The sequence below is a fragment of the Oncorhynchus tshawytscha genome, linkage group LG14 (genome assembly GCF_018296145.1).
Source record: "Oncorhynchus tshawytscha isolate Ot180627B linkage group LG14, Otsh_v2.0, whole genome shotgun sequence".
Classification (NCBI taxonomy): Eukaryota; Metazoa; Chordata; class Actinopteri; order Salmoniformes; family Salmonidae; genus Oncorhynchus; species Oncorhynchus tshawytscha.
In genome coordinates this window covers 34880006-34893284 of record NC_056442.1, presented here as the reverse complement: position 1 = coordinate 34893284, position 13279 = coordinate 34880006, and the positions used below count along the sequence as shown (strand labels likewise).

General features: G+C 43.7%; 1 protein-coding gene across 1 annotated transcript; it reads left to right on the top strand.

Annotated features, from left to right (window-relative positions):
- On the top strand, positions 1-12867 carry slc13a5b (solute carrier family 13 member 5b). The gene is made up of 12 exons (XM_024445187.2): positions 1-176; positions 1776-1904; positions 2857-2993; positions 3389-3606; positions 3804-3978; positions 4099-4221; positions 4356-4568; positions 6094-6200; positions 6346-6467; positions 9815-9976; positions 12189-12326; positions 12569-12867. The coding sequence occupies exons 1-12, from the start codon at positions 75-77 to the stop codon at positions 12692-12694; spliced, it is 1752 nt and encodes a 583-aa protein (XP_024300955.1). The 5' UTR covers positions 1-74; the 3' UTR covers positions 12695-12867.
- Positions 12868-13279: the final 412 nt, after the last annotated feature.

Below are 13279 nucleotides of genomic sequence, written 5' to 3'. Positions count from 1 at the left end.
CGACCTGCTCGAAGTAAAACGCCCGTCCCTAGTGCTCCAACTTTCTTTGCCTCTGCATCTCCTAAAGTCATAGGATGGCAGCATTTCTGAAATCCCTTCGGAATCTGAAAAATGAGATCGTTCTATTCTCTACCCCGTTACTTCTTCTCCCGCTGCCTTTAGTCATTGGAACAAAGGTATGTCAATTGTCACATTTGTTTTGCACAGATTCATACAAACGTTTTTATGTTTCATATATATTTGATGTATCTTGAAAGCGGTTTTATATTGTTGTTTAATTATATTGTTTGATTTGTAAAATGCAAAAGTGGTTGGTAATTTATGAATACTTTACTTTATTACAAAGATGTTTGTATAATTAAATTGATCCTAAACCTTCAATTAGACACTTTTTGGAAAATGTATTGAAGCAGGTCTAATCTGTGTTTGAGAGACATTTAGTCATTGCATAAGTTTTGTTCAGCCTTGCACCTGTTGATGCAGCCTGAACAGTGAGTTGCAGCATGGCAGAAGCTATGTAGAACCATTTTTATATTTGTTCAGCAGACACTCTTATCCAGAGTGACTTACAGGAGCAATTAGGGTTAAGTGCCTTGCTCAAGGGCACATTGACAGATTTTTCACCTAGTCAGCTCAAGGGATTTGAACAAGTGACCTTTCGGTTACTGGTCCAACGCTCCTAAACACTAGGTTACTTGCCGCCCATCATCCCTGTGCCCTGAAACGGTGTCAAAGACAGTTGTTTTAACAATATATGGCAGGTCATTTCCAGCGTGGGAACACTGGTTACACTGAATCCTCCTGTCATAGGTTCTTCAAATGCCACCCTATTCACTATAGTGCACTACTTTGACCATAGCCCCTAGTCTAAAGTAGTGCACTACATAGGGAATAGGGTGCCATTTGGAACATAGACTTTACATGCCACCAAAGTGGAGACTCGGTCCTAGTGTTGCCACCACTGCATCATGTGTTCTCACCCATGGGGCTATAAGCATGTTATCTTTGTCTAATTCTTGGTGTGTAGTTTCAGTGTATCAGAATCAATACTAACTATGTCATCATACCTAATCTGTCATGCACACACACACACACACACACACACACACACACACACACACACACATACACACACACACACACACACATACACACACACACACACACACACACACACACACACACACACACACACACACACACACACACACACACACACACACACATGCATCATAGATACATGTGGACTGACCAGTGTACAGTAGAGACTAGCAGGTGCTGCCATAGACTACAACACAAAGTGATCTTTAACCCCAATCAACATACCTCGGTAACAATCAACTATAATGTCTTCAATTTAGGATTATATAATGTAACTTTTGTGTCATATAATTTTCCTGTCACTAACAGCAGTACAGATCTGCTATCTAAATTTGATCACACTGTTGTCGCAGAGAATATTCCTGCGCAGAAGGAAATGCAAATTGTAGTATATTCAAGGCTTGAAAAGGCTTCTAAGGTTTGTAATTTCCATTTTGAAATGTCAGACTTGCCCTAACAAAAAATGTATCCACCCCTAAAAAAAATATATGAATTATAATTCAGATAATAATGAACATTTCCTGTCTGCAGGATTATTTTCCTGCTGTGAGAAGCAGGGTCAAATTAAGATATTGCATCTGTATGAGCCAGCAGTATTCATTCCCAGGTGTTGTGGTGTGTTGGATGTTCTGACCTGTTGGTGACCTGTTAGATCTTATGTATGTGTTGTGCAGGAGGCAGCATGTGCCTATGTGATCATCTTGATGGCAGTGTACTGGTGTACAGAGGCCTTACCTCTGGCTGTCACTGCCCTGCTCCCTGCTGTCCTCTTCCCCATGTTTGGCATCATGCAGTCCAAAGATGTAAGACAGCCTCTATTTCAAGCCATCTTTCAATAACATGATGAATGAAACTACTATAAAACTGTCTAATGAAACTGTACTATAATAGCCCACTAATATTAAATATATACTGAACAAAAATATGAACGCAACATGTAAAGTATTGGTCTCATGTTTCATGAGCTGAAATAAAAGGTCCCAGAAATGTTCCATAAGCACAAAAAGGGTATTTCTCTCAAATATTGGGCACAAATTTGTTTACATCCCTGTTAGTGAGCATTTCTCCTTTGCCAAGATAATCCATACACCTGACATGTGTGGCATATCAAGAAACTGAATAAACCGCATGAATTACATAGGTGCACCTTCTGCCGGGGACAATAAAAGGCCACTTTAAAATGTGCAGTTTTGTCATACAACACAATCTCACAGATGTCTCAAGTTTTGAAGGAGCATGCAATTGGCATGCTGACTGCAGGAATGTCCACCAGAGCTGTACCCAGAGAATGTTATGTTAATTTCTCTACCATAAGCTGCCTCCAACGTTGTTTTAGAGAATTTGGCAATACGTCTAACCTGCCACAGAACCTCAGACCCACGTTTAACCATGCCAGCCCAGGACCTCCACATCCGGCTTTTTCACCTGCGGGATCGTCTGAGACCAGCCACCTGGACAGTTGATGAAACTGAGGAGTATTTCTGTTTGTAATAAAGCCCTTTTGTGGGGAAAAACTCATTCTGATTGGCTGGGCCTGGCTCCCATAGCTGCGGCCTAATGAATTTATTTCAATTTACTGATTTCCTCATATGAATTGTAGCTCAGTAGAATCGTTGAAATTGTTGTGTTTATATTTGTGTTCAGTATGCTTCACAATGGTGTCTGCACATTGTTTACAGTATTGGTAGATGTTTGCATATGCTTACACAAATACACTGTGGACCCATGAGTCACTTGTCTGTGTGTGTCTTCCAGGTGTGTATGCAGTACCTGAAGGACACCAACATGTTGTTTGTGGGAGGACTGATGGTGGCGGTGGCAGTGGAGCACTGGAACCTGCACAAACGCATTGCCCTTCGAGTGCTGCTCTTTGTAGGGGTGCGCCCCGCTCTGTGAGTGACCTTCAACTAACTAACTGACCGACCGACTGAACGAAAAAACTAGCTAAGTAACTAACCCATCAATACAAATCCCTTGCTATTCTTGGGACTATATCTATCTCTAGAGAAGGGAAATCAGTTAATCTGTATGACTATCTACAGATATAGATATAATATTGTATTGACCTTGCCGTTATACATGATGAGGACATATTACCTAACATTTCACTCTCTCCGTGTCAGAGTGTATTTAGCCTTTTAACTGATCATTTTTTTTGTCTTATGACCTTCTAAAAGCTCATACATGCTTATAACAAGTTATAAAGCATTTAACCTGTATGCTATGCCTGAAGTAAAGTGTTACAGAATATTCTTATTCCACATTCTATGGTTTCCTGTCTCTCCAGTCTGATGCTGGGCTTCATGGGGGTGACAGCCTTCCTGTCCATGTGGATCAGTAACACAGCCACCACAGCCATGATGGTGCCCATCGTCCAGGCTGTTCTGGAGCAGCTCAACAACTACACAGAGACTGAGATGCCTGTGATCCTCAGCACTGAGGAGGACACCCAGCCTCAGGAACCCACTGACAGCAAACAGACGGAGAAACAGGCAGAGGGACATGGTGAGCACTGAGCAGAGAAGGACTAATTAATGAACAGTTCATTTTTGTTTTTAATGAAAGAGTTTATTATCCGTTGAATGAGCTCGGGGACCATGTAAGCTTATTATGGAGCATATATATGAGAAGTGTGCATTGCAAATGTTTGCTTTGAGACTATTTATGCTGTTAACGTTCCTATTTGGACTGTGTTTGTCCAGTTGTGGTGACCTGTTTAGACCCGTTTGTGGAGGCTATCCGGCGTAAGGAGGCTGCAGACAAGAAGAAGATGTGTAAGGGCATGACGCTGTGTGTGTGCTACGCTGCCAGCATCGGGGGCACTGCCACCCTCACAGGGACTGGCCCCAACCTGGTGCTCAAGGGACAGATGAACCAGTGGGTACCTTCAGCTATGGATAGTGTCCTCAGTGTATTTCAGTACTTTCAAATCATGTATCTTTCAAATAATCTTTTTCTTTATGTGTTAATGTTAATAATATTTTATGTTTCCCTCAGGCTGTTTCCTAACAATGGCGATGTCATCAATTTTGCGTCCTGGTTCGGCTTTGCTTTCCCCAACATGATCCTGATGCTGACCCTGGCTTGGCTCTGGCTGCAGTTTGTCTTCATGGGATTCAAGTGAGTTTCAGATCAAAAGGACATGTTTTATCTTTCAGTCAGAGATCATCCTCATTTGAATCACTCTACTGAATTCAATTTACTACTGAAGTCACCCTTTAAGCCTCAACCCCTTTCTCTCCCTCCATTCCCAGTTTTAAGAAGACGTGGGGCTGTGGGGCAGTAAAGACAGAGAAAGAGATAGCTGTGTACAATGTGATCAAGGAGCAGCATCGTCAGCTGGGCTCCATGTCTTTTGGAGAGCTGAGTGTGTTGGGTCTCTTCAGTTGTCTGGTGGTTCTGTGGTTCACCAGAGATCCTGGCTTCGTGGCAGGCTGGGCCACATACATCTTCAATGCTGACGCAGAGTACGGCCCTTTACTGTTCATGCATACTACACTGTACATACATAGCATATTTCACAGGCCTAGTATGCTTTTCAAATGGCATTCTATTCCCTTTATAGTTCACTACTTTTGACCAGGGGCCATATTGCTCTAGTCAAATGAGCCATTAAGGGAATATGGTGCCATTTGAGATGCAGCCTTATTCAAAACAAAGAAGACTTGAGACCGTCACAAAAACATTACATTGACCAATTATACACTATATATACAAAATTATGTGGACACCCGTTCAATTAGTGGATTCGGCTATTTCAGCCACACCCATTGCTGACAGGTGTATAAAATTGAGCACACATCCCTGCAATCTCCATAGACAAACATTGGCAGTAGAATGGCCTTACTGAAGAGCTCAGTGACTATCAACGTGATACTGTCATATGGCACCTTTCCAGCAAGTCAGTTCGTCAAATTTCTGCCCTGCTTGAGCTGCCTTGGTCAACTGTAAGTGCTGCTATTTGTAAGTGCTGTTATTTTGAAGTGGAAATGTCAAGGAGCAACAACGGCTCAGCTGCAAAGGGGTAGGACACAAAAGCTCACAGAACGGGTCACTTCACTACTGAGTTTCAAACTGCCTCTGGAAGCAACGTCAGCACAAGAACTGTCGATCTGGAGGTTCATGAAATTGGTTTCCATGGCCGAGCAGCCGCACACAAGCCTAAGATCGCCGTGTGCAATGCCAAGCGTCGACTGGAGTGGTGTAAAGCTCACTGCCTTTGGACTCTGGAGCAGTGGAAACGTTATCTGGAGTGATGAATCACGCTTCACCATCTGGCAGTCCGGTGGATGAATCTGGGTTTAGCAGATGCCAGGAGAACGCTACCTGCCCCAATGCATAGTGTCTACTGTAAAGTTTGGTGGAGGAGGAATAATGGTCTGGAGCTGTTTTTTATGGTTCAGGCTAGGCCCCTTAGTTCCAGTGAAGGGAAATCTTAATGCAACAGCATATAATCACATTTTTCCAACTTGGTGGCAACAGTTTGGGGAAGGCCCTTTCCTGTTTCAGCATAACAAAGTCCCTGTGCGCAAAGCGAGGTCCATACAGAAATGGTTTGTCGAGATTGGTGTGGAAGAACTTGACTGGCCTGCACAGAGCCCTGACCTCAACCCTATCGAACACCTTTGGGATGAATTGGAATGCCGACTGTGAGCCAGGTGTAATCGCACAACATCATTGCCCAACCTCACTAATGCTCTTGTGGCTGGATGGAAGCAAGTCCCTGTAGCAATGTTCCAACATCTAGTGGAAATCCTTCCCAGAAGAGTGGAGGCTGTTATAGCAGCAAAGTGGGGACCAACTTCATATTAATGCCCATGATTGTGGAATGAGATGTTTGACAAGCAGGTGTCCACATACACCACATTACCAAAAGTATCTCACTTCCCATATGCTTCAATAATTCACAAGAAAAAATAAGCAAGAAAACATGAATTGTATGTCTGAATGCTGACAGATAACCACCCTATCTTTATCCATTCTTCCCTCCAGGTATGTAACTGATGCCACAGTGGCAGTGTTCATCGCTGTCCTTCTCTTCGTCCTACCTTCCAAGCCCCCACGCTTCTGTTGCAGGAGGTCCCAAAGCTTTGACACTGGTAAACCATGTTTTAAAACAACACATAAAATGTAACAAGCACGGTACCTGATCTTGAGTATGCTACTTTAGTATCTAAGGATATGAAGACTTGAAGACCATTACAATAGCATATCTGTAACAGTGATTCGTTAACCCCTCTACAGATCACCAACACCCAGCTGGCCCCACACCAGCTCTGCTGACCTGGAAGGTGGCCCAGAAGAAGTTACCCTGGAGCATCGTTCTCCTCTTGGGGGGAGGGTTCGCCCTGGCCAAGGGCAGCGAGGTGAGAGACAAAGGCCAGTATGTACATACAGATGTAGGATCACCCTGTTGCAGGGGAACTTTCCTGACATCCTGGCAATGTTAAACTTGTAGTGTATTTGAGGTTTATTCATTAATTATAATCAAATCAAATGTATTTATATAGCCCTTCGTACATCCGCTGATATCTCAAAGTGCTGTACAGAAACCCAGCCTAAAACCCCAAACAGCAGGTGTTGAAGCACGTTGGCTAGGAAAAACTCCCTAGAAAGGCCAAAACCTAGGAAGAAACCTAGAGAGGAACCAGGCTATGAGGGGTGGCCAGTCCTCTTCTGGCTGTGCCAGGTGGAGATTATAATAGAACATGGCCAAGATGTTCAAAAATGACCAGCATAGTCAAATAATAGGTCTGGGACAGGTAGCACGTCCGGTGAACAGGTCAGGATTCCATAGCCGCAGGCAGAACAGTTGAAACTGGAGCAGCAGCACGGCCAGGTGGACTGGGGACAGCAAGGAGTCATCATGCCAGGTAGTCCTGAGGCATGGTCCTAGGGCTCAGGTCCTCCAAGAGAGAGAAAGAAAGAGGAAATTACTGAGACAAGGCCGAGTATAGCCCACAAAGATCTCCGCCACAGCACAACCCAAGGGGGGAGGGCGCCAACCCAGACAGGAAGAACACATCAGTGACTCAACCCACTCAAGTGACGCACCCCTCCTAGGGACGGCATGAAAGAGCACCAGTAAGCCAGTGACTCAGCCCCTGTAATAGGGTTAGAGGCAGAGAATCCCAGTGGAAAGAGGGGAACCGGACAGGCAGAGAAAGCAAGGGCGGTTCGCTGCTCCAGAGCCTTTCCGTTCACCTTCACACTCCTGGGCCAGACTGCACTCAATCATATGACCCACTGAAGAGATGTGTAAGGGTTTTCCTCCTCTTTGTCTGAAGAGTGTAGCAAGGATCGGACCAAGATGCGGAGTGGTAAGTGTCCATGGTTGTTTATTTAAAAACATAAACTGAACACTCAGTGAATACAAAACAATAAACGTGAACAAAACCGAAACAGTACCATGTGGCGAACTGACACGGAAACAATCACCCACAAAACAACAGTGAAACCCAGGCTACCTAAGTATGATTCTCAATCAGAGACAACTAACGACAGAAAAACAACCTAGAAACACAAAACATAGAATGCCCACCCAACTCACGTCCTGACCAACTAAAACAAACAAATAACACAAGAACTAGGGTCAGAACGTGACAAGATGAGTCTTCAGAAAAGACTTAAAGGTTGAGACCAAGTTTGCGTCTCTCACATGGGTAGTCAGACCAATTCCATAAAAATGGAGCTCTATAGGAGAAAGCCCTGCCTCCAGCTGTTTGCTTCTAGGGTCAATTAGGAGGCCTGCTTCTTGTGACCGTAGCGTACGTGTAGGTATGTACGGAAGGACCAAATCAGAGAGATAGGTAGGAGCAAGCCCATGTAATGCTTTGTAGGTTAGCAGTAAAACCTTGAAAACAGCCCTTGCCTTGACAGGAAGCCAGTGTAGGGAGGCTAGCACTGGAGTAATATGTAATATGATCACATTTTTTGGTTCTAGTAAGGATTCTAGCAGCCATATTTAGCACTAACTGAAGTTTATTTATTGCTTTATCCGGGTAGCTGGAAAGTAGAGCATTGCAGTAGTCTAACCTAGAAGTAACAAAGGCATGGATTAATTTTCTGATTTTTGCAATGTTACGTAGATGGAAAAAAGCTGTCCTTGAAACAGTCTTGATATGTTCGTCAAAAGAGAGATCAGCGTAGAGAGTAACGCCGAGGTCCTTCACAGTTTTATTTGAGACGACTGTACAACCATTAAGATTAATTGTCAGATTCAACAGAAGATCTCTTTTTTTCTTGGGACCTAGAACAAGCATCTCTGTTTGGTCTGAGTTTAAAAGTAGAAAGTTTGCAGCCATCCACTTCCCTATGTCTTAAACATAGGCTTCTAGCGAGGGAAATTTTGGGGCTTCACCATGTTTAATTTAAATGTACAGCTGTGTGTCATCCGCATAGCAGTGAAAGTTAACATTATGTTTTCGAATGACATCCCCAAGAGGTAAAATATATGGTGAAACAATAGTGGTCCTAAAACGGAACCATGAGGAACACCGAAATTTACAGTTGATTTGTCAGAGGACAAGCCATTCACAGAGACAAACTGATATCTTTCCAACAGATAAGATCTAAACCAGGCCAGAACTTGTCCGTGTAGACCAATTTGGGTTTCCAATCTCTCCAAAAGAATGTGGTGATCGATGGTATCAAAAGCAGCACTAAGGTCTAGGAGCACGAGGACAGATGCAGAGCCTCAGTCTGATGCCATTAAAAGGTCATTTACCACCTTCAACTTCATAATCCACATAATAGTTCATTTCCTGTTGCTGCAGGATTATTTTCCTGCTGTAGCAAACTGTCTCACATTAAAATTCTATATCTCTACAGTTTAATCTTTGTTCGCTTTCCACAGAAACTTTTGAACCAAAAAAGTCAGATCCTCACTGAGAACTGAATCATCCCATATTTCATCAGGATCATTGTGACAAAGGGACATTTTTGATTAGTCAACACAGCTCCACCCTGTTCACTTCCCAAGTACGATGAAACGTAGGGCATATAATGTGGGATGATACAGGTAACATATTAGCTGCTTACTTAGCTACTAAAGTAGACTAAAATCAACCTTTCTGTTTTTGAAAAACTGTACACAGTATGTACAGGTAACTGCCAAAATAAAGGAAACAAAACACCATCATAAAGTTTCTTAATAGGGCGTTAGGTCACCAAGAGCACAATGTGCCTTGGCATAGTTTCTACTATTGTCTGGAACTCTATTGGAGGGATCCGACACCATTCTTCCACAAGAAATTTCATAATTTGGTGTTTTGTTGATGGTGGTGGAAACACTGTCTCTGGCGCCACTCCAGAATCTCCCATAAGTGTTCAATTGGGTTGAGTTCCGGCGACTGAGACACATACAAACACAAATATACACACACAAACACTTTAAACCCCTTATGCCACTTTGAAACCTCTCTTTCAAAGTCACTGAGATCTCTTCTTCTAGACATGGTAGCCAATATAATGGACAACTGGACATTTTTAAACATGACCCTAAGCATGATGGGATGTTAATTGCTTATTTAATTCAGGAACCAAATCTGTGTTGAAGCACCTGCTTCATTTACTCAAGTGTTTCCTTTATTTTGGTAGTTACAGTGCCTGTACATGTGTAGATGTATGTGAGTCTGGTTATCTATCCGACACTAAAAGAAGAGTGCCATGGTTGTTTGAGACTGATTGCATGGTTTTGTACATGCCCCTGCAGGAGTCAGGTCTGTCTATGTGGATGGGGGACCAGATGACTCCCCTCCACACCATCCCACCCTGGGCCATCGCTGTCATCCTGTGTCTGCTGATCGCCATCTTCACAGAGTGCACCAGTAATGTGGCCACTGCTACTCTCTTCCTACCTGTCCTCGCCTCAATGGTAAGACTCAACACACAGCTCTGTATTAATAACACAATACTAGGCCCTTGTTACATGGAGTGGAACAGGGGAACCCAAGAGCAGACTCAGATGAGGAGACTAAGATGAAGTAACCAAGGTATTAATTGAAACACAGGGGGAAGATGGAGTGCAGGTCAGGGGAAGCTCGGGCAGGTTGCAGGAAACCAGGTGCGGAGGCTGGAGCGAGAGGAGTTGGGACAGGGTAAGCAGGTCCGTTGGGGAATCCAAGGGAGTAGTAGAGTGGGGAATACAGGACAGAGTCGCAGGATGAAGAGACGTGGGACTGGAGACAGGGACCAGAGTCCGAGCGGGCTGAACTGTAGCGGAGAGGAAAACAGCATCAGGCAAGGAAAACAGGCACAACAAGATAACAGGATCTAAATAGTAACAAACGGCTAGAAGCATAGACTGACTGAGCAGAGATTACGATCTGGCAGTGTGGAAGTGGCAGGACTGAGTATTTGTAGAGGTCTTGATTATGGAACAGGTTGCAGCTGGTGGCGATCGGCTCTGACTCCAGCACACCTGTCTCCGCCCACACAATCTCACAGAGAGTGAGAGAGAGAGGGAGAGAGCACTGGGGGAGTGGCGGCAGGTCAAGGAGACACAGGATGAGCAGTAGAGGGCGTGGCAGAAGCAGATGTAACAGCCCTACTACACAATACCACACCACTACACAATACTACACAATACTTCACAATACTACACTACTGCACAATACTACACCCTACTACAATCCTACACAATACTACATTACAATACTACAAAATACTATACTACTATACAATAGTACACAATACTACACTACTACACAATACTGTTCAATACTGCACAATATTACAATACTCCACAATACTGCACAATACTACACTACTACACAATGCTACACTACTACACAATATTACAGTATTACACAACTGGAAGCAGGAATACAATAGCTATCCAGTCTGGTAAACTGCTCTGACACACGGATACGTATAGTACATGCAGCAGCAATACTTTCAATAGCCTGAACACTGTAGCTCCTTGATGTGAAGTACAGTGCTTACCAGTGTAAGCCCATTCAGAAATCTCCCCTATAGGAGTGCAGCATTGAAACTACTCCCCGTGGAAGCCGGCCTACATGTCCTTGTTTGGCTGCCCTGGCCTGTGTTGTTAGTCATTTGAGATGAATATATTTGGTCCCCTTCCCTGGGCCCCTCCTTCTATAGCCACCCTGCCAAACACACCAAATGAGCTCTGTGACTTGTCCTGGTGCCCACCCCCATCTACACTGATGAATGGTATCACTGTGCCCAGTGCCCAAGCACTCAGAGAGGACCCAAGCTGGGCCATGCCGGAATGTGCCAAGCTTGGGTATGGAGAGAAGGATTTATTGAGGTCAAAGCCAACAGGAGTGCATGAAGATGACATAAGTATAGAAAAGGGTGAGTGAAAGAGGGGAAGGAGAGGAAGAAAAATGGGGTTAGTGAACCAACTACTAGTTACAGTGAAGTCTGGGAAAGAGAGGATGCTAGGATGTGTGATTTTGTGTCTAGCTGCTTGTTTTATGTCTGTATTGTCTTTCCAGACTGCTACAAAAATGAATCCAACTAAATGATATAACATCCATTATATCTGTTGAGGAAGGTCCTGACGGAGGGATGAGAATTATGACAAGAAAAATAATTTCAGCCAGTAATAATTTTCAAACTAATTACTGTCGTGTGAATTTTTGGGGGATAATATTCAACTCTACCGAGGCTTACATTGTAATCTATGTTTTGCTATTACAATGTGGTTCTACAACGCTCTGGATGCGTTTCTGTGGTGCGTTTCCATTTTGCCTGCCATGAGTCAGACCCCAAACAACATAGCATGTATAAGAATTACATCTTAATTACACACGCCTAATGGACGATTTTGAACCCTAGAATTACAAACACTAAAATCAGAGATAGTGTTATGAGCCAGTGATTACGATGCAGAAAAGCACCAAAGCAGACTTGAGTGTTGTCATTAGGGATGCGTCCCAAATGGCGCCCTATTCCCTATATAGTGCACTACTTTTGACTAGGGTGCATGGCCTCTGGTCAAAAGTAGTTCACTATGTAGGGAAAACGTGTGCCATTTGGGACTCATAGTAAGAGTGTCCTCCTCAGCCCAGGCTCAGACAGCTAAAGATGTGTGTCTGTCTGTGTGTTTATTTCAGTCCCAGTCCATTGGAATGAATCCTCTGTACGTCATGGTGCCTTGTACTCTCAGTGCTTCCTTTGCCTTCATGCTACCTGTGGCCACACCGCCCAATGCTATCGTCTTCTCATACGGCTACCTCAAGGTTTCTGACATGGTGAGTTACAGTACATCATTTTATAAAGATAATATAATCTAGTGAATTGTCTATCTTATTATTCATTAACAAAAATAAATAATAGCAAACAAATCCTAAATCAATTTAACGTGCCATTTACAAATAATTTGAGGACAATTGTCCTGGGCCACAGATCACTTGATTGCCTTCTCCTGTTTGAATGATTGCTAACAGAACTTGAAATTCATTGCACCTCATTTTACTTCCCTGCTCTCTCCCAGGCTAGGACAGGTATAGTGATGAACATCATCGGCATCCTGTGCATCACTCTGGCCATCAACAGCTGGGGCAGGGCCATGTTCCACCTAGACACCTTCCCTACTTGGGCCAACACTACTGGGGTTTGAGGGCACCGAGGGGCCACGGTCCACACCATGAGGAATGCACATAGAGGGCCCTTAATGTGCCATGGACCTCTGGCGAGAAAGGCACCAACGTGACTGGTCGTGATAGGTTGTTGGGAGAAAAGCCACATGGCTTCCATTACAAAGGACACTTGAATAACCCTGTGGAAAGAGAGGATGGATGGATGGATGGATGGATGGATGGGTGGATGAGTGGGTGGGTGGGTGGGTGGTCAGGTGGGTGGCGGGATTGGAGGATGAGTTTAACTGGAGAGAAGAATGAGGTTAAAAGTAGCACTACTGTTCTTTTAATGCTGTAATATGTTATACAGAGTATGTCCAGTTCCATTTAAAATGCCCAAGTATTATCTCCATCAAATTATCATGTTCTCAACTTCTCACTCTCAGAAGAAGGTTCTGCCTCATATTTGTTGGTCTGTTTATATCTCAAGACCCATAGTTCAAATCCATTTGAGGTTTAAGATTTTTGATAAACTGTTAATTTGCACAAAATAGCTTCTGAACTATGTTTCCATGACCAAATAATGTATGCCATCTTCTCTTTTTGCTAATCTATAGTCTTATATT

Excerpts from the sequence above, each read along its gene's own strand:
- slc13a5b (XM_024445187.2), top strand. The coding sequence starts at position 75 with ATGGCAGCATTTCTGAAATCCCTTCGGAATCTGAAAAATGAGATCGTT. Across the intron at positions 3,979-4,098 it reads CTCAAGGGACAGATGAACCA|GCTGTTTCCTAACAATGGCG; the intron begins GTGGGTACCTTC and ends TGTTTCCCTCAG. Across the intron at positions 12,327-12,568 it reads ACCTCAAGGTTTCTGACATG|GCTAGGACAGGTATAGTGAT; the intron begins GTGAGTTACAGT and ends GCTCTCTCCCAG.